This window comes from Puntigrus tetrazona, chromosome 24, assembly GCF_018831695.1.
Source record: "Puntigrus tetrazona isolate hp1 chromosome 24, ASM1883169v1, whole genome shotgun sequence".
Taxonomy (NCBI): Eukaryota; Metazoa; Chordata; class Actinopteri; order Cypriniformes; family Cyprinidae; genus Puntigrus; species Puntigrus tetrazona.
In genome coordinates, this window is record NC_056722.1 from 17,525,163 (window position 1) to 17,544,708 (window position 19,546).

General features: G+C 36.1%; 1 protein-coding gene across 1 annotated transcript in view; it reads right to left on the minus strand.

The window, feature by feature from the left end:
• Positions 1-18,619, minus strand: part of map3k22 (mitogen-activated protein kinase kinase kinase 22) — a 51,430-nt gene extending 32,811 nt beyond the window's left edge. The window contains 3 exon segments of the mRNA XM_043226394.1: positions 5,048-5,092; positions 6,017-6,100; positions 18,193-18,619. Of these exon segments, the coding sequence (XP_043082329.1) occupies positions 5,048-5,092; positions 6,017-6,035 (64 nt within the window). The 5' untranslated portion in view covers positions 6,036-6,100; positions 18,193-18,619.
• Positions 18,620-19,546: the final 927 nt, after the last annotated feature.

The following is a 19,546-nucleotide window of genomic DNA, read 5'->3' on the forward strand; positions in this document are numbered from 1 at the left end:
CACGGGGAGGAGATAGTGGGAAAGAGAAGAGAGCTCTTGTTAATCTCAGGTGCCTATGTGCCAATTTATTTGCTCTATTTATCCACAGATCTTAGAAATAAAGCCTTTTAAATTTGGTGAGTCTGTTTGCATTTATCCTACAATGTGATGATGAGTAAATGCTGAATGTGCCGTTTCTTCTATATAGGCCCATTCATACCATGAACTATAACAATAACTATGTATATTACATATAGAGAGAGAGACAATTATAGTTCTCCTTAGTGCAGGATGGATTCTGATTGGCTGGAAAAAAAAGCATACTGAAAGTGATTTCAACAACATTGTTCACCTGCATTGCTAACCATTGTGGACCATTGCGCTATATCGTGAACTATATCTTTAAAGCTCATATTTGCAGTCCATTTTACTGCCATAATGTGACATTTATACAGGATATGTGATGAAAACATTTTTTTAAATGTGGGTGTTTATACCATACTGCAGTCAGACAGAATGGGAGTTTGTTTTGCATTCAGAAAGGAAATTCTGTCATCATTTACTCACCCTCAAGTTCTTCTAAACCTGTATGAACTTCTTTCTTCTACTGAACACAAAGGATGATATTCTGAAGCATATGAATAACTGAACAGTTTTTGGTCCCCACTGACTTCCATAGTATTTTTTTCCATTTCTTCAAAATATCTTCTATTACGTTCAGCAGAAGAAGGAAGCTCATACGGGTTCGGAACATTAAGCATTAAGAAAGCGAACAAGATGCATTCTGATTTCATGTCAATGAACACAAATTAAGATTATTTGCAGAATGTACGGGATGCAATTGATAAGAAGTAAAGCAGGCTGCAAAAACAACTGATTAGTCTTATCAAATAATTAAACATTTTAAATGACGGAGAGAACAACAGCAGTTTTTTAGACCACTTCTTTTATACTTTAATGGTCTTTTTTTTTATCAATTTTTAAATGCCATTTATTTTTAGTGCATAAAGAACAGCGCTCAGTTTTTATTTCTGGCCAAACTATTTCATTAAACAAGCTTACAACATTATGACTGTCTGGTGCTGGACCCAGTTTTCAAGCAGTAAGGGTGGGTCATGTGCAGCACATGACAGTGTTGTATTTGAGGGGTTTTATTGCGTCCCAGGGGAGGCAGAAGGGCATTGTGGGGCAGAGGAGTGCTGCGAGGCTGAGGCAGATGGAGTCTGGGGCCGATCTTTGATTCTGACACCAACGCAAGTCTTACTCCGCAGCTGTTCTTCTACAGTGGCATCCACCATTAGACAGGGTTCAGAAAGGGTTCACAACACACGCACACTTACTCTCTCCATCTGACCCCATTTCTATTTTAATATTGCCACACTAAAGTGCATCAGCTTTTGCAAAGCAACCTCAGAAAAATACTTTTCAGAAGCTATTAATCTCGAAACACTGATGGGGAATTGGCTAAATAGCTGTGCTGCTTTTGCATGCAATATATACAAAGTTTCACCCGTGATCCAATTTAAGGTAACACTTCACAATAAGGTTCTATTTGTTAACATTAGTTAGCTACATTATTTAACATAAATGCTGTTTTCAATGTTATTCTATATCCTGGCCGAAGGTTAAGTAAAATAAAATCTAATAAATTAACCTATTAAGTGAATTTCAGATGAAAGAGTGATGAATGGCATTATTATTATTTTTTTATTAGCTTCAGTTATGAAGCAACACAACCAATGACATACTCAGGAGGTGTTTTTTATTCTTAGTGAATTTGCCCCATAATAGTCCCTCAATTTAACCCAAAGAGCCACTGGAGCACCTCTACTGACCCCTGTTAGCGCGGTCTTCAACTTTTCTGCCCACTGAGCACCTAAAGAAGTGTGTTCAGTCGATAACTGAAGTGGTTAGAAACACCAAATCATGCGGAAATGTCAAACCCTCAGTGGCGTAATACACAACAACACGCTCGCTTCATTCCGTACAAGGAAGAGCTAGCCGCTCAACCATACCTGCAGGTACAAAAGAAAAAATAAATAGCAAGTCTTTCTAAGAGTGTGGACACTCATTTGCATTCTGTCTATTTTTAGAGGATGATGCAAGTAACATAAAATAGAAAGGGTAGTGGTGTCGGAGTAATATGATAATATGTGCCATTATGGTATGGTTTATTAATCGCTGAGCTAGGATTTTAGCTTATAATTTAATGGAACAAATATAACAAGAATGCAGAACACCTCCATCTGCTGCAAGCTTCAGATCTGGTGAGTCTGCCATCTGCCCGTGTGCAGAAGAAATGAGGAACTACACAAACGCAGTATTGAGTGTTGTACATGCAAAAACATAGCATAGAATAGAATAGAATGTACCCAAATAAAGTAAAACCAAATGAAATCGTGGGGATTCTTAACCCTGGATAACAAAAGTCTGGATTACGTCAAACTGATCATGCATTATGTTGGGTTATTTATTAATCCTGGGTAGTGAGGGAGTCAAGATTTCATACTGTACTTTTGTAAACCCTGAGGTAACTTCCCATTAGCATATTTATGAGGTAAACAACATTGACAAATTCAGATCATAACCTGTTTTAATAACTGCTTACCAGTGTTTGGAACTCACACAGATTCGTAATCAAAGCAAACAAATCACACTAGACTAGAAATATAAAATATACTAAAGAATAGAATCAAACAGAAAAGAAGAAAATTAGATTTTTATACTTTACAATGTTGTTCATTCTATATCCTTGAAAACATAATCCTTGATTATCATGTTTAGTTTTTCACAATGTTCATATATTTCCATTAAGAGTTTATACTGTACTTTTTAGGTTATATACACTGAATGGAAAAATACGGCTCATAATAACTGCTTTTCCATTTGTGAAAATAGAATCTTGATTAAATGAATCTAAATGAACACAAATTAATAAAATGTAATCTGAAGAGAACATAACCAAAATAAATGGCACCTTAGTTAAATTGCATAGAATCTAACCAAACAAAAGAGAGCCGAGTAGAACCTTATCCAACCGATCAGTCTTAAATAGAACGCAACTGAACTCGATGTGAATTTATCAAACAGAATCTTTACTGAATTAAATGGAGTCGTTGAGAATAGAATGCGACTGAACCAAATCTTTACTAAACTGAATAAAATACTAATTACAGTCAGAACAGTCTAGAATCTTGAACAGGATGTAACTGAATCAAACAGAAACCTGATTAAACTGAATAGAATCTAGTCAAATAAAATAGAATTTTGTGCTTCTGATATATCCTATTATGTTTGTGGTTTGAGCTTTTGTATCATCTGCAAACAGTGTAAAGTGGTGCTCTGGCGGGAATGACGCAATCGTAAGAAGATCGTGGCCTCTCTATTACTTCATACTGATGTGAAGATAAGACGATTCACTGCGATAAATAACACCATGACAATCTGGTGGAAATCCTTGACTTGACTGGTTGAGCGACAATGTTTCCTTTATGTCTCACTGACTCGACATGATGACAGACGTTCATGCCAACATGATGAAAAGGAACAAAAGCGCAAAGTTTAAAGGAAGTGAGCAAGAGAAAAGTGATGTGAGGCCAGCTGTGAGGGAAAACACATCTATGTAAACATTTGAAACAACCATAAAACACAACCCAGAAGTGCAAATCAATGACATCACTCGATCCAAAGCCAGCCTCCCACAAACACTGATGTATACACAAACACTGTGTACACAGACACCGAAACTAGCCAAGGTGTCTCTCTACCAAAACATCCCGTGAACACCACCATGAAGAACTAGACATTCGACTGTAAATATAAACTCACGATCTTTTGTTTGTATTAATACTGACAGGCTTTAATGTAATGTTTCTTCATCTGTCTTTAACATCGTGAATCAAGGGCTCTACATGTGGAAAAGTTTTCTCAGGGCTGATTGTGTGCGTTTGTACTGATGTTCTGCTGGCAGGGCGAGCTGGAAGAAGCCTCTGATGTGATCAGAGCTGAAGTCAATGAAGACATAGAGGGGATTTCCTCAGCGCTGCACCACACATCACCACTAAAGCATTCAACAAGATCAGAGCAACCACCGCTCCACCGTCTCCACTACCAAAATACCGCACTGAAACAAAAATGCAGATAACCAGGTGGGATCTCTTAACTCTGGTTAAGATTTCACCTCAAAATCCACATGATAAACAAACAAACTACTGTAAAGAAATGATTTGCATAATGAAAATCAGAGATTGTCTTATTATTATTTTAAATGACATTTAAAGGGGCAGTTCACCCAAAAATGAACATTTTGTAATCATTTACTAACTCTCAAGTTGCTCCAGACCTTTATGATTTCCTTGCTTGTCTTCAGATATTTTCATGTTTTTATTAATTAAACTGCTGCACCGTTTCCTAACTACACACGACACGATTCCAGTGACGAGCAGTTTGGGTGTCAAATATCAAATATTTCAGCCAATCAGAAGCATGGACAGGCTCTCTTTCGAAACGCACTGCTCTCGCAACAAAATGAATACGCTTATAATCGTTTTCAAATCCATTCAGTCGATCTCAGTGTCTGGCGGTAGCACTTACAGCTGTAGCTTAGCATAGATCACTGACTCTGATTAGACCGTTAGCATAACGCTAACGGTCTAATCTGTTTTTTTTCTATTTAAATTTGACTCTTCTGTACTTACACTGTGTACTAATACAAGCTTGGAACAACCTGAGGATGAGTAAAAGATGACAGATTTTTGGGTGTGTGTTTAGTCGGCACGAAAATAATGCCAAAATTACAAAACCTCTTAAAGCAGACTTAATTTTCTTAATGCAAACATAATTACATTTTTATATTTAGAGGTTTTTTTGGACAGGCTTCATCAGTTTTGCCCTATTGAAACCGAGTTAATGTTCAAGAGAGAAAAATGCCGATGATGTAACAGTTTCAGAGGTGTGTTCTGTGTTTGCTTTTTTGTCGTGGTAACTGTGCCATCATCTCATCATCGTGACCTTTGTAGACAAGCTCACAGCACACTTCACACTGACACAGACACAGAAAAAGACGAACCTTGTGAGCTCTTGTGCTGTCCAGGTCCATTTTGAAGACCGCCATCTGTCAAAAACAAAGTCAAGAGTATTCAACTGACAGGAATGCATTTCAATTAACAACACACTGACAGTCTGGCAGTTTATATACATTCAATCAAAGAGATATGTTTACAGGTTGTTCAAGTTGTTAGGGAATGACCGTTATTTTTCAATGACGAGCATGCAATCAGTTGTCGTGAACAGGTGCCATTGAAAACACTCACTGATACACTTCATCTGAATCTAATCCTCAACAATAAATGACACCGTAGCCAGCGTTGTCACACAACAACAATAACAATGCAACATTTCCTCAGGATTTAGTTGCGCGTGTCTTTGTTCTCATAATTCGGTGTACATTAAAAGAGCTCAGGCATGTTGCAAAGTCAATTATGTGGAACTAAGCCGCACAATCACCTTTGATGATGTAAGTTTCAGTTCTGCGAGGTCAGTTTCTACCACAGGTAACGTTATGCAGCGTTGTCAGACAATATATGTTAAAATCTATTACTGTTCAATCATATTGCTTAGCTTCCTTTACCATAATGTTACAATGAAATGAACACACAGGGGAATTTTTCAATAATTTCACTACGATGGTTAGAGCAGATGTTGAATTTTTACCATGTCCCCCGGTGCAATGCACTAACTTTTAAAAAGAGAAACAGGCAATTTATGTAGAAATATTCTTTTGATGTTTATGTATTGATGTTTAACGTCTGTGAGAACTGCTGAGGCGTTTTTAAACAACAGAGCTTTAAAAACAAATGATCCCAAGACGGGCCGAGTTAGGAATATGTTTAAACATGTTTCTGTAGCTGTGTCTCTTTTTTTTTTTTTCTCTTCGCTGTGCTCTGAGGAACTGTTTACAGGAAATGTGTACGCTGTGAGGGGGAAGAGGCCTGTGTGTGAGACCAGGAGAGAGATAGAGAGAGAGAGGACAGCTTACCCATGTTTACTGTCATCATCCGGAAGTGACCCTAGTGAACTCGAGCTGAACGCTCGACTCCTTTCATCGGGAAAAATCTCCACTCTGCAAAAACAACATAAACAGAGTGAATTAGTAAATCAGAGACATAATTACATTGAAACACTAACAAACAGACGAAAGTGGTAATAATAGAGACCCAGAAACCCCTTACATGCCTCTGCCAATGCTGCAACATCACAGAGGATTTACATAACATTCACGGTTCAGTGTGTCTCCACCCGATTGCAAAATTTACAGAAAATGACTGTCAAGCTCAATGACAACGATGATGTTTGTTTGGCTATATAAAAATACATTAAAAATACAGTTCTTTTTTGTTTGTTATATCCTGAAGTAGTATAGCTATTATTATTATTTTCTAAATTACAACTATACTAATTTCTATTTAAAATATATTCCAATTTTCAATATAAAAAGATAAATCTTTCCGATAGATAGACCCTCTGCAAATATTACAAGTCATAAATTTATGTGTGTGTGTGTGTGTGTGTGTGTGTGTGTCTATATATATATATATATATATATATATATATATATATATATATATATATATATATATATATATGTTTTTGCAATTACATATACATTGCATTTACACACATATACATATATATTTTTTTAATTATATAAATATATAATTATATAAATATATAAAATATTCTTAAATATTTTTCACAGCCATTTGCTAAAATCATTTAAGCTCATTTTTCCCTCAATGTACACTCAACACCCCATATTGACAGAATTGTTGACATTTTTGCAGATTTATTAAAAAAAGAAAGTATTTATTTTTAATCTAACACATCCATGAGTCTTTTTGGGAAAGATGCAAAAAGTTTTTCACACCTGGATTTTTATATACATGATAGATAGATAGATAGATAGATAGATAGATAGATAGATAGATAGATAGATAGATAGATAGATAGATAGATAGATAGATAGATAGATAGATAGATAGATAGATAGATAGATAGATAGATAGATTTGGACATTCGTATAGTGACTCTTATAAGTGACTGACTTAAGCATACATGATCACTTGCCTCAATTATAAACAAGTACAAAAAAAAAATTGTGATATGACCCCTTTAAATAACATCTGTCACATTATATTTGGTCTTTTCATAACGGTCCACTGTAGGTAAAGCATAACTGGCCAGAGAATGTATCCAGCCATCATCTCCCGTCTAATTTCATGTCACTCTTCAGATAAGACAGACACTCGTGGTGTTGTCTTTGAAGACACAAAGTGCCCTCTTGCCCTTGAGACATCGCTAAGCCACACTGAGTGGGATAAAAGTGGAGGGAACGCTAAAGGTAGCGACCACGGAGCTCTTCAAAGATGAGTCGGAGAGCTTTTAATGCCAGACAGCGAATCTGTCACCAGCAGCCACAGGCTGATCTGAGAGCAGTTTTTCATATTCTGACACATGAAAGGCAAGACAATGAGGTCTATTTTTTTTCTCCATTTATAATTGTCAGCTTCACGCAACAATATCGACGAGTCGCCCGGAGAAACCGCAGAAAGAAGAGCAATTACAGTCGTCAGCAAAGCGAGAAAAAGCCCTGAACTCAAGAGGGTCAAAGTACAAAGTGCCAGCCAAAAGGTTACGAACATTTGCACAGAAAATAGCTATACAAATTGGAGCAATCTGAGCGTGCCTGCAAAAAAAAAGCCAAATATAGCGGCGGTGCTGCCGAGAGCCAGTTTCTCTCTTGATGGCTCTTGTAGTGATTATGTCAAATTACCTAGCTGGAAACGATGAGTCTTGAGTAAACAGCACTTTCTGCCACGGATGGGATGTGATTTCAAAAGCAGTTGAAGTTAAAAAGGGTTGACATGACAAGCTTTTGTCTAGGGTGTCACATAATATACGGTTAAAAACATCAAGCTGTCTTAAATGATATGGTTTCATGCTGACGCAAGCATTTCTTATTTATACGGCAATGTCAGCGGACACACAAAAAAGACAAATTTTATCTGTTTAAATAAAAAAAAAAAAGTAATGATTTAACAGCATCTGCGATTTGGAGTTTTATAGTATAATATAAAACATTAATAGTTTGATCAATTTCCACGAATGTCAGTTAATCGATTCGAAGCTTTCAGTTCAGGGCTGCACAGTTAATCGAATTTCGGTAACACTTTACAGTAAGGCGTCATTTGTTAACATCTGTTGATGTATTAACTAACATGAACAAACAATGAACAATACATTTATTACACTATTTAGTCATCTTTGTTCATGTTAGCTAATGAAAATAAAGTTGTTCGTGGTTCATTACCTGAATTTCTAATTACAGATGCCACAAATATATACCCATAAAATGTGATTTTTTTTAATTGCGACTGACCGTATCTGACATGTGTTTGTTGTAATAACGAAAAAGTGATTCTGCCAAAACAAGCAAAAAGGTTGCAAAGGGCTGAACAGCAGAGGAATGCAGGGTGAACTTGTGTCCTATAAGTTTAATTCCAGAAAGCCTCTGATAAAAGACTCTTTTAATGGCGCAAAAAAAAAGAAAAGAGCTAATCGCTTCACAGACATTCTTCTAGGATGATACACACAGTTACCAGTTACTACTGGAGTTTGGCTCAGTGGGAAACTAAACTCAGACACACCTCCTCTCTCTGGCATATCTTAAAGCGTCTTTTTCTGTCTCTAAGCCTCATTCAATGCTCTTTATTTTTCCCTCTTTGTTTCTGAAGCTTGCATGGTCCCTGAGTTTCTGCAGAAACAGTCAGCGCAAAAAAATGTCCTGGGATCCTGACAGAAACACAAAAGGGTTTGCTGTAAGTTTCCAGAGCTCAAGCCAAGGCGTATGCTTAGTGCACACTAGCAGGGCAGAGCAGTATAGTGTAAAGCACACAAAACACACAAGCTCCCAACGATCTCAGGGACCGTTTGAGGAAAGATACTTGGTGGAAGAACACGAAAAACAACACTAATGACGCAGTTTGTTAATGAGATGATTATAAACTCTTCATTGCGCACTTCATGATCCTATACATGCACATTAACTCCACACTGTAAAAATTGTGTAGGCCTACTTTTTTCTTAAAATTAATAAAAAATAAAACACAACTAAATCAACGAATAGGCATCACAACATTCTAAATGTATAGAATGAGGAGAGATTTGCCAAAGATTACACTTTTTTATTAGCGTTATTAGTGTTTTTAGTGAACGCTAGGTAATCTAAGTGTAGAAATTGGAAAATATTTATTATATATTTACATTTTGGGCTGGGCGATAAATCAATAACAACGATTATCACAATATATTTTTTGTCGATAAAAGTTTGAAGACAGATGCACTGACATATCACCCAGCCCTAATTTATATTATACATTTTATTTTTCATAAATTAAGTTTATTAAAATGTATATGTACATTGTAATGTGCAATATGAAAAAAAAAAAAAAAAAATTTTATTAAATTTTTTAAAAAATATATATATTTTTTTTTAAGATTACCTGAGCGTTAAAAAAAAAAAAATCTCTAATTTGACCTGATTCTAATATTCATAAAACATGAAAAACTATTGCATTTAATTTTTTTTTTACTTTTAATCCAATGAATTATAACCAAGAAACCAAGAATGTGTATAAAACAAATTAAAGTTATGATTTTACATGGCCTTTAACAACTACTGCTTGACGATCAAATGCATAAATGTCTTTATTAATTGACATAATTAAATAATAAATAACTGTGCCAGCATCTGAAAGCATTGACTGTGTTTTTGTTTCAACGTAGGAGCATTGTGGGCATCTCTTTAGATTTGAGAGATACATACTGTCACATCTCCAACTTGGCTCTTCAAAATCCATTTAAAAAGGAACACACGCAAACACGCTGACCTTGCGGCTGCTATAAACACATTTAAGCACCGAGGGACTGACGTGCTGCCAAAAAGCAGGTGGCCCTCCAACATGGCGGCGAGCATCGCGCTAAACCCCTCTGCCCTCGCTGCGTCTGGCACCAACCGCCAGCTCTCCAGCCCATCTGCTCGCTCACTCCACGCAGCACGAGAGCGGCCCGCTTACCCATGCACCCACCGCACAACCTGCCATTCATGCCACACACGCCTGACGCCGGCTCTCGAGATCGCTCTGACGTTCTGTCAAACCGCCGCTTGCTAAAACCCGTGCGGCTTGGCTTGACTCAACAACCATCCCAGGTTTCAAAAAAAAAAAAAAAAAAAAAAAAAAAAGTCACAGCATGTGGGAATCCATTGAGAGAGCAAATTGGAAACTAAGCGTTTAGTTAAATGCAGTTAAATTAGTTGAGTTTTCATTGCTGTAGTAGATTCCGGGTTGTCTGACATTCATGGCTATCTTCAAGGGTGGACTTTTGGCAGGAATGAACTCGGCTTTCATGGTACATTCTCTTCAACATGTTACATCACCCCTCCAAATAAAGTCAAGTCAAGGTGAGCCGGATTGTAGGGTGTTTCCTGCTTTTCCATGAATTTTGAGGACGGCTTACCAGCTGCAGCTCCTAATGGCTTGTGGAAAGCTTTTCCCCTTTCGGAGAGCAGAGCAGAAAAAAAAAAAAAAACTCATTGATTGTTATCGAACAAACGAGCAGCACTAATGTGAGACTGCATCTATTTGTAAAACAGTTAGTGATTGCATGGTCTGCTGCAGCAAAACTCAATACTAGCTCAATACTAGCTAATAGAAGTACCACAAACATATCTTCTTACGGTGTTAATATTTGATAAAAAAAAAATTAAAATACAGAAAAAAAGAAATAATATTCTGAGCATTATTTCTATTAGTTGCAACTTTTACTGATTATTAAAATTAAGTTGTGTCTGTTAATGTTATTTAATGCTAACATTGGCTAACATTAAACAGCTATATTTGCAAAAACTAACGTTAACAAAAATCAATAAATGCTATAACAAATGTATTGCTCACTGTTTTTTAATGCATTATATACATTTAACAATTGGAATCTTCCTTTAAAGTGTTATCTGCAATTTCGATATTGTATAACCATATTAACTCTTTCCCCACCAATAATGAGATCATTCAGGTTACAAAGCTTCCCAAATACGAGCTTTTACGTCAATGCCTGTTCTAGGTGTATTACGGTAGGGGAACCCCTAGTGCATGACCTGAATGAGTTACTGGACTTCCCGGGTCTACCGGGCTCGAAAAAAACAACAATCGTCATAAACGAAAGGATCTCTAGTTATGTTGTGGATAGCTCGATAACCCTGCGATATGAATATGTATGTATGTGTGTGTGTGTGTGTGTGTGTGTGTGTGTACGTGATCAGTATATAAATAGACTATGTATGTATATATAGGTACATATGTAGCCATGTATGTAACCTAAATGTATGTGTGTGTGTGTGTGTGTGTGTGTTTGTGTGTCTGTTTGTTATGTTTACCGAATGCTATTTCAATTATTCATATTATTATTTACAGGTGAAAGAATAGGATATGTATGTTGCTTGAAAATTTTGTACTTTGAAAAACTAACTTTGATAAAATAGAATTTTTCCTCAGTTTTTTGTCAAAAAGGTGTATTTTTATGAAACTTTTATGAATTCAAGTGATGATAAAACATGAATACATAAAGATAGAATAAAATTTATTTTTTTGTTTGACAACAGAGACTTGGTTCTTTATTTTGATATATAATATGCATAGCAGAAAACATTCTGAATGCCATCAAATTTAGGTGAAAAAGTTGCCGACTTTATTTCAGAGTATTGACGCACTTCTATGTGAAACAGAATGGGCTTGGTTTTATTTTAGAGCTCCTCCTCTCCGTCTTTCAGTCATAGCAACCTAACGGTTTGGAGGTGTGTTTAAGGATATTCTGCCCAAACGGTCAAACTGACATCATCAGAAAATAAATACCATTTCAGAGCAGACGTAAATGTTCATATTTTGATCAAAGATTACCAAGACGAATTCAGCAGATGAACCTGTTATCAAGTTTAGATGAACGCTTTAAAACAGTAAAATTTAAATCAGCTGTGAATTTTTAGCAAACTATAAAATGAATATGCATTTTATAAATGTCTAAATGAACTCATTTGTATGGTCCGGACTTGTTTCCGGCACCATATGAATTACAATAAAAAAATTAAGAGTGCGGTTAAAGTGCCTGAGCATGCAGTTCTGCATTAAAATTGAATGATGTAATGTACCAACTGACTGAAAACATGTAAATGATCAAAAAAAAGGTTTGAGGGAAAAAAACACAAAAGAAATGACGTTGACCCATAACGTAGTTAAATGTGATCTCTAGAAAAAAATGTTTGTAATATTGTGTGTATATATATATATATATATATATATATATATATATATATATATATATATATATATATATATATATATATATATATATATATATATATATATATATATATATATATATATATATATATATATATATATATATAATACACGTTAAATACATGCACATTACTATATTCCAATGCCTACATTTACTTTTTTTAAATTTATTTCAGTGAAATGGTCCATTTATCAAATTCAGTTTTAGGCAAAATAATTGTCATCTTTTCTGCATCGTCTAAACAATTTATTTTAATTAAGAGTTTGGCTAAAGAGATTCTGTTTTTTAGCCAGTGAGCTTCTTGATGTTGTGTCTTTGACGTCTAAAAGAACAAAAGAATAATGCAATGTACCTGCATTTAATACCATGTGAGCAACAGGGTGAAATGATGTTGACACGTTAAGCACCTTATCAAAAATAAAACATAACCTTTATGACCAAAACCACACAGTCAATAGGTCAGCAGGTGGCAGATCATTCTTACCAACTATCTAAACACCCACACACATCATCTAAATGACAAAAGCTGGTGTTTTCCTCTTTTATTTTATTACCCCCGCAGATGTGGCTAGATTCACAGTTCCAGCTATGAGTAAACCCAACAGGTCAGCGCTCACTGATAAGAACAACCCTCTTCCTTTGTCAGCAACTCGGTGACTCACAGGTTGTGGCGGCAGCTTTTCTGGGAAATGACACAACATCAGCTTTGCTAAAGCCAATTCCTTCTTAGGACCACCGAGGAGAGTCTTACTTGTATAATACCTAGCCAATCTCACACCCTGAGCACATAATCTATTTTTCTGCATTGGGGTGTTTTTTTTTTTTCCCCCATGGGTGAGGTGACACACACGGGCACACGTGTAAACACACTAACACTTCAACCAGCACACTCCCTTAGCGGACTATCCATTTTGCAATATAGATTCCTTGCCAATGTGCACAACTTTGTTGAGAACAATTTCTGCAGGGAACAAGAAAGCAGACAGACCCAAGAAAGACACGGAGTTTACATCCATTCCGAAACGAAAGGATGAGTGTCGTGCGGCTAAAAGAAGAAGAACAGACGTGTCAGTTATAAATAAGAAGGTCTATAATAAAGATGATGAAAAACTATTTAAAATCTGCCAAGTTTTTAGAAATTTACTATTTGTATTCATTTAGCTTTTGAAAAACGTTCGTAAAAGGTTTACAATGAATATAAAGAGAAGTAAATAAAAAGTAAATGAAGTAATAGTTTTTTTTCTAGTTCATACTTTAAATTTCACGACCGGTCATTTAAAAAAACTAATTATTTCAAAGATTAAAAGATCTTGGCATACAGTGGTTTTTGGTTTTTATTCGGTATGTTTGTTGCATCACTTGACCTTGATTTTAGTGGGAAAAACATTTCTCATATTACTCAGCAGTTTGGGGTTTTTTTGTTTTTTGGGGGTGGGGGTGGGGGGGTCAGTATCCTAACAGGAGTAAAAGAGCAGTTTTTAAGCATATTTCATAAGTTAAATATTATAATATTATATAAGCACAGTATAAAAACAATTGGACATTTAAAAATGAACTCTGGTCAAAATTACAGAATAATTTTTGCTATGTCCCTGTTAGATATCCCAGCTGATTTCTTTATTTATCTGACACACCCTATATAACTGGCAACCCTACTTTCCAGTTTTCACTGAGATTGCAAGATGGTATATCTCTGATAGTAGGTTGTCCATATACGAAGGCCACTGCAAGAGAAGTTGGTCAAATTTGTGATTTCTAGAACATTTTGCATCTTTACAACGCCAATAACTCATTCAAGCCCCCTCTCTCCTGATCATATCTATAAATTGGAGGGCCGACCAGCGGCATGTAATACATTAACCTGAACCTGAACAATTAAATTAGACACAGAGAGCCGAAGTCGCAAAACGGCATCGTGATGGAATCGCTGTTTAATGCCAATCATTGATTATTTTCACACAAGGAATACATTTTGAGTCACAGAAAACAAGCACCATCTGCGCAATACGTTGTTATCGCAGTATAACGTCACTCGCTCACAAGCACCCGCACACATACATGCAATTTCTTTGTTTTTCCGCTCATTTGTGTTAATATATGGTAGCAGATGTCTCCGGGGCAGCTGAAATCATTACAACGGCAGAAATCTGCTCTGAACGTCGCTGGAATTTCAATGATTACCCTTCACTGTGCCGGCAGTGAAGACCACTTTAGGTTTGAGCGCTGCTCATGACAGGTTAAAAAGGGGATCTGACACGTATCACTCACTTCTGGAGGTGACCGATCGGAGGTTTTCGCCGCGAGTCAATAACAATTCGACAGGTAACAAAGTACATCCAGGTTTCACCACAATAACTTCTGTTAAATGGAATTAAACTGCTCCGGTAACGTCTAACTGGTAAACTAGAAAAAGCGTCAACATTCAGGTTTATCACAGAGATCTCTCTCTTAGTGATGAGGGAGGTAACTTTATTAGTCGCGTATGAGGGCAAGAACCATTATTATAGGAGTTAGGGGTTTGTGCATGCCATAAGTGGATTATAAACATGACCTCAGTCAGGTTTAAGACCAGAATATCAGGCACTTTTAAAAATAAAGTTTCTTTATTAGCATCTGTGGTTCCATCAAGGAACCGTCACTCATAAAAATAGGGATTCGAAGAAAGGGAGTTTTTGCAGTGATGCCATAGAACCGTATAATAATAATTTTACAAAAAACGTTAAAGCTTTAAAACGTTAAAGGTTGTGCATTTTGTAAAAATATTTTGATTGGATTATTAAAAGGTTCTTGATAGTGGAAATCCGTTCTTTAGATCAAGACAAAGTAGCTCTCATTCACTGAAAAGTTCTTTGGGGAACCAAAACGGTTTACTGGCAAAACGATTTTTAAGAGAGCACACTTGGGAATAGAAACATATATCCAACTCTATCCACATACATGCTGTAGACACATGACTGAGCTTGTCATTTCCCAAAAAGACTGTAATATAAATCAAACAAAACCTTTCGTACCTTTAAAACTTTACAGACTTCCATATTACAGCAAAAAAATTCTCCAACTCAAAACGGCTACAAAAATATCCGGCACCATCCACAAACATACAGTGCAATCAAACAAAGCAATAGATTACATTTAGAGAATTATTATAATCAAATTAAATTGTAAACTTTACCGTCGCCCAACTCCAAACCGCTGTGGATGTGGACAATTAGGCACCAAGATATTAGAAACTCAAAAAATTCTGTATAACTGCTTTGCTACTTTACTAAATCTATATAAAAAACAGCTTTTGCATGTACTTTGCATTTATGTAAAGTATTTTGTTGACGTAATATCAATGTATTTATATCATATTTTGCTGTTATTTGTCGAATACACGTTTTTATTGTTGTAGTCTAGTGATCATTAGACAAATAAGTAAAGCAAAATAAAACTGAAACTAATCTGTATTGTGTTGAGTAATAAAAAGGCAGTATCTCGGTCTCATTACGTGCTTCTCCCTCTCGTTGTAATTCACCTGCACTTCATCTTGTCTGACACCCAGGACCTAATTACAGGGCTTCCTTTCGTCTCATTAAAACAGGGAACTACCAAAGCGCTTAACGGGATGAAATTAGATAAGAAACCCTCGAATGCAACTTGTGTTATCACAATCCAGGAAAACTACTTCTAATTAACTCACAAGTGGATGGTATCTTCGATGAACACTTAACGGATAATAGACCAGTTCTGAACTGGAAAAAACCCTGACCCAAATTTAGACGCTTTGATGTCTTACGCCGAAACTCTTTATCGAAACTGTACTCGAGGCGAAGCACCAGCCCTGTTCTTTCCACAGCTTTAGAGAAAGAGCCCGCAGGAGCCACTCGAGTCGCACTGACCGCTGGCCCTGAGCTCTTTGGCGCGTACGCGTCCAATCACTCGAGCAAGCGATAAGACTGCTGTGATTTCCTCTGCGTCTAGTCGGCTAACGCTGAGATCGGGCCCAAAATTAACGATCCATCGTGAAGATCTGTGGCCGACCAGACAACACTTTGACTTACAGCCACGGGGAAAAAAAAAGTCGTGCTCCAAGGCGACCGGATGAAATAGCACCCTTCTCCGACATCCTAATCTTGCGTGGTCATTCATCACAGATTTCAACATCTTTCTCCCAAAACAGCGCTTTAGGGATTCCCGAAAATATGAATCGGGGTCAAAATAAGTCAACGTACTTGCTTCAAAATGTTCCTGTGTGCTCTGAACAGATCTTCCAATCCGACACGGAGAAGACTTGTGTGTAATGGCAAGCCAACAAATTCTTGAAATACTTAAATCTTTGGGGGTCTAATGATCAAACTGACAGACTAATCATTTTTCCTTCCATTGCTAGGGAGGGCGAATACAATTTCCTGTCAAGATGCTCCTAACCGGAGCGTATATAAACACAGATATCCTGAGAACTTGGCTCGGTGAGTGTGCAGCAAGCGGGCCTGCCTAAAGATGATAAACTTTAAGGTCAGGTGACTCACTGGATCCCACTCGTCTTGCATTTCTGCTATTAATCTGCTTCGGTTGTTTTGACCAAACCTTGATATCAACAGTTGTCGCACAGACATCGCTGCACCTGAGTCTAGGGCAATATCGGGACGCAGAGAGGCTTGGTTGCTTGTCTTAAGTGCACAGCAGTAATTGCTACGAAGGTGCGAAGTTCAACTAGATTCCTTCATCGTGTCGTAATAAACATTCTTGGCGTAGGGTTTGGCTTTGCGTATTGCAGGAACGCTAACCTATATTCAACGACTCATTAAGCAGAGGGATCTTCAGAAAACGAAGAAAACATATTTCAAGGGACAGTGAGTGACTGAAGGACGAGTGCAAGAAAAAACAGGACATTACGGCACATCCCCTCAAATTCCTTTTTCACTATAGTATAGCATGTCTATATTTGTATCGCTATTATTACCATCAGTATCACACAAGCTCTGGCTTTAAATATATTTAAGTTATCTATAGTATAGATTTAATAGGTCATTCAATGGAAAGGCTCTCATTTGTGTCGCTGATTAATATTTAATTGGCACTAGCTGTGATGCAATTAACTTCTGATACTAAACATTTTTAAACACATCCATATATATCCATATATATATATATATATATATATATATATATATATATATATATATATATATATATATATATATATGCATTTCATTAAGGAAAATATACGCTATTAATCCACAATTTTGTACAGTAAACAAATGTGTGTGTGTGTATATATATATATAAATATATATATATATATATATATATATATATATATACACATATACATACATATATATATATATATATATATATGTATATATATATGTGTGTGTGTGTGTGTGTGTGTGTGTATACATTGTCTTGTAGCTAAATTAAGTTTTCATTTAGCTATTTAGCTTAAAATGGAGCAATGCAACTTATTACCACTATAAAAACAACATTTATCTGAAAGAACGTTTAAAATCTCATAGAAATTCATTCAGTGACATACAAAACATATCAGATATTTTTATAGAGTTGTCACATTTGCAAACATCATGCTGCTTTACTGTACATGCAGCCTATATCTTGACGTTCAAGTGTCAAGTCCTGCCAAGACAAAACACAACATCAACTTAAAATGTTTGTCTTTAACAGCGATGACTTGATACGCTTCCTGGAGTCTAATGCATTATATGCAACAAAAACAATGACAATTTCACCCTTCGTAGCAAATCTTCGGTCACTAACCTAAAGATAAGTGCAGTCGTTAACCTCCAAGACAGAACTCACCTTACGTGCGTGTATTCATGCTGGCGCTGACATTTAAGACGAATTAAACCAACGTGAGATTTAAAGCGAGTTCAGGGGGTTAACCGACGTAAAGAAGCAAAAATCCGCAAACTGTGCTCTTGTTCGAGAGATACAGCAAAACAGTGATATATCCGGAAGCCGCGCGCACTTGAATACAGTTGTCACGCACAAATTGAAGGGAACCGCACAAATCCACCTTCCGAAAAGCTTTGCGGATTATGTTTTTGGAGTCGCGGATGCCAGTAATCCAAACAGACGGAGCGGCGTGTGCTCGGGAAAGCTGCAAATCTCGTCGACTGCGCGCCGTCAAAGGAAGAAAGTTTCCTCTCCGCATACGCTGACTGACGCCGAGTTTTTCCACAGAGGAGCGAGCGAGCGAGCGTGTAATGTCAGCCTCGGGAAGCGATGACGCGCCGCGGGGGCCACCGACGCTCGGGCTGCGCGCGATTCTGGCGCCCTCGGCCGACCGACACCAACAGCGCAATGAAAAAAAATTGTTTAGCGCATTTTCAAAAGGCTACATGATACGAATATGGTACAAACATAGGTCTAAAACTCTTAAAAAAAAGATGAAGGGGATTTTTATATTTACATTTGTAAAAATAATAATAATAATAATTATATATATATATATATATATATATATATATATATATATATATATATATATATATATATATATATATATATATATAATTTAAATATAATTTAAATTAATTTTTATTTTTATTTTTAAATAATTATATTAAGACAAAATGTGCAATCTTAATGTGTGTTATGTAATAAACAAATGAGTAGGCTAAATAAATGTAAATATTCTACTAGATAGACAGACAGACAGACAAGATAGATGGATGATATGGTTAGACAATCAAAAAACAGGAGTTCTGCTAGAAATGTATTATTATTCATTTTAAGTCGTTCAAACATTTAATATGCAGCATACAAATCTGTCAGTTATTACATTTTTGATTGCATATGACATGCCCCAAAGTCAGCAGGCTAATTGCAGTATGATATTCATTTAAATAAATAAATATTCACAAGATGTCAATCGGTAATATTTTACATTTTAATATTTATAAAGAATATTTCTACAGCATGTTTGTTATAGTTTTGGACATTCAGCATTTATGAATGAACAATTTGCAAAAATAATAAAGTTTACAAAGTTAAAAATGTTTTTTGATTTATTATTTTTGCATTTAGTTTTATTCAAATTAATTTTTGGCGTAGAAAAACGATACACTTCAGATTTGTACTTCATTCCCCACAATTCCGTGCGGACACGTCAGAAAGTACTAGCCAATGATATCCGATCTGACCAGAGAAG